The sequence below is a fragment of the Eurypyga helias genome, unplaced genomic scaffold (assembly GCF_000690775.1).
Source record: "Eurypyga helias isolate BGI_N326 unplaced genomic scaffold, ASM69077v1 scaffold7461, whole genome shotgun sequence".
Taxonomy (NCBI): Eukaryota; Metazoa; Chordata; class Aves; order Eurypygiformes; family Eurypygidae; genus Eurypyga; species Eurypyga helias.
Genome location: NW_010232686.1, coordinates 8,394 through 10,278, shown reverse-complemented (window position 1 = coordinate 10,278; position 1,885 = coordinate 8,394). Strand labels below are relative to the sequence as shown.

At 57.5% G+C, this 1,885-nt stretch overlaps 1 protein-coding gene across 1 annotated transcript in view; it reads right to left on the bottom strand.

Annotated features, from left to right (window-relative positions):
* Positions 1–1,885, bottom strand: part of MRPL21 (mitochondrial ribosomal protein L21) — a 7,538-nt gene that overhangs the window by 186 nt on the left and 5,467 nt on the right. Inside the window, exon 3 of the mRNA XM_010161470.1 lies at positions 844–947. Within this exon, the coding sequence (XP_010159772.1) occupies positions 844–947 (104 nt within the window). The remainder of the gene's footprint in view (positions 1–843; positions 948–1,885) is intronic.

Here is a 1,885-nt window from a genome sequence, read left to right as displayed (position 1 = left end):
TGCCCCGCTGGCAGGAGAGCCGCGTCCTTGGTACAGCACCCACGAGAGGTCAAGGCAGAGCTCCCAGGGACCGGGACAGCCTGGACAGGGCTTCAGCACCCGTTCCATAAAAAGCCAGGTATAATCTGTCTGTCTCTCAGCTGTGTATCTGAAAGGGGCAGTCAGCTGGGGATCAAAAAGCAAATATCCCTGATTATACCTGATATTTAAGGTTTTGGAAAGAGAACAAGACTGCTTTTCTGCTCAGGGTATTTTTTCTTCCTCAGCAAGCTCTTTTGCAAGGTCATCTAACAGAGGGTGCTGGACCGAGGGGATATTAAGCCACAGACTGGTTTGGGTGGGGGGGACCTTAAAGCTGTCCCCGCCCCACCCCCTGCCCCCGGCACCTTCCATAGCCCAGGGTGCTCCAAGCCTCATCCAGCCTGGCCTTGGACACTCCCAGGGATGGGGCATCCACAGCTTCTCTGGGAACCTGTCCCAGTGCTCCCACCCTCTGCGGGAAGAATTCCTTCCTGATGGCCCATCTCCACCTCTCTCTTCCCGTTTAAACCCGTCACCCCATGCCCTGTCACTCCCTGCCCTTGGAAAAAGCCCCCCCAGGCACTGGAAGGGGCTCTGAGGTCTCCCCAAACACCCCACCTCTCCCAGCTTGTCCCCACGCAGGTCACGCAGTCACTGTGCCCTAACACAGGGCACCCCGGGGGCCGCGGGCTGGGTGGCAGATGCTGTGCCACAAAGGGCCCTGGTGAACAGTCTCCTTCCCCAGGACCACCCTGCGTCACCTCCCCCTCCCGGGTCCACCGACAAAACAGCAGGGGGGAAGCTCTGTTCCCTTCATCTTACTTTTCTTCCTTTGATAGTTGTGCCTCTTCCAAAAGCGCATGTTGATCTTCGGCCACGACTCCGTCTTCTCAATCACAGTCGCCTCCACACGGACGAGATCTTTCCTTCAAAATAAATTTTAGAAGCATCACTTTTTAATTATCCACACTCTGCTCCGATCAGCAAGCAGGTTTCTGGTGAAGAGCAACACGCGGACAACACATCCTGCCGTACAGACCCCAGACCCACGGGGACCACAGAAGGAAGCCACCTCGGAAGGAGGGAAACGTGTCGGGTTGTCGGCCTCGCGGTGCAAAGCCAAAAGCCTCGGGGTGCTGCACGTGGGGCAGCCGGGCGATGTGACAGTTTGCAGGGCAGCAGCTCTGTCGCGTGAGCGATGAGATCAGAGACAGCCACGCAGGCAGCAGTAGGACAAACCTGCCAGAACTCGCTGCATTACACTACGAGAAGTTCCCGGGCACATTCCCATGACCTGTGTCCCCTCCTTTGCTTACAGTACTCCTTAGACCCCTCCCATGGCCCCTTCTCCTCTGCTGTGCTGGTAACACAGAAGTCCTTCCTCCTGAAAAGCATCACAGGGAGCCGGAAGGAGGTCTTCCCACCTTGCCCACCCGAGTAAGTCCTGGCAAAGGCTCGAAGAAAAGGGCTTCGGCCTGGTGTTTCCAGCAGGAAGCACAGCTAATTGGCTGCTGGAGCAAGTCACCTCTCCTCCCACACGCTGCTCGTCTGCCTCCCACTCGGTCTGTCCTGCTTGTTTGCCCCAGATTGGGAGAGGGGACTCGCTGGGGGTTCCACGCACTGCTCCCCACCCTGCAGCTGGGGGGGCTCAGGCTGAGCGGCGAGACCACCCAGGGACTCAAATTATTTCTCGATCTCATTTCTACATGTGGCCGTTCTCAAGTAAACATCCTCCCTCCCCGAGGATGGAGATGGAGAGAAGAATACGGCTTGTACCTCCTGCACAGGCGAGTAACACCACAGTCACTCGTTCCACACTACCTCACGGACACACGCAAACACTCCTGCGCCCAGGGATTCCGCA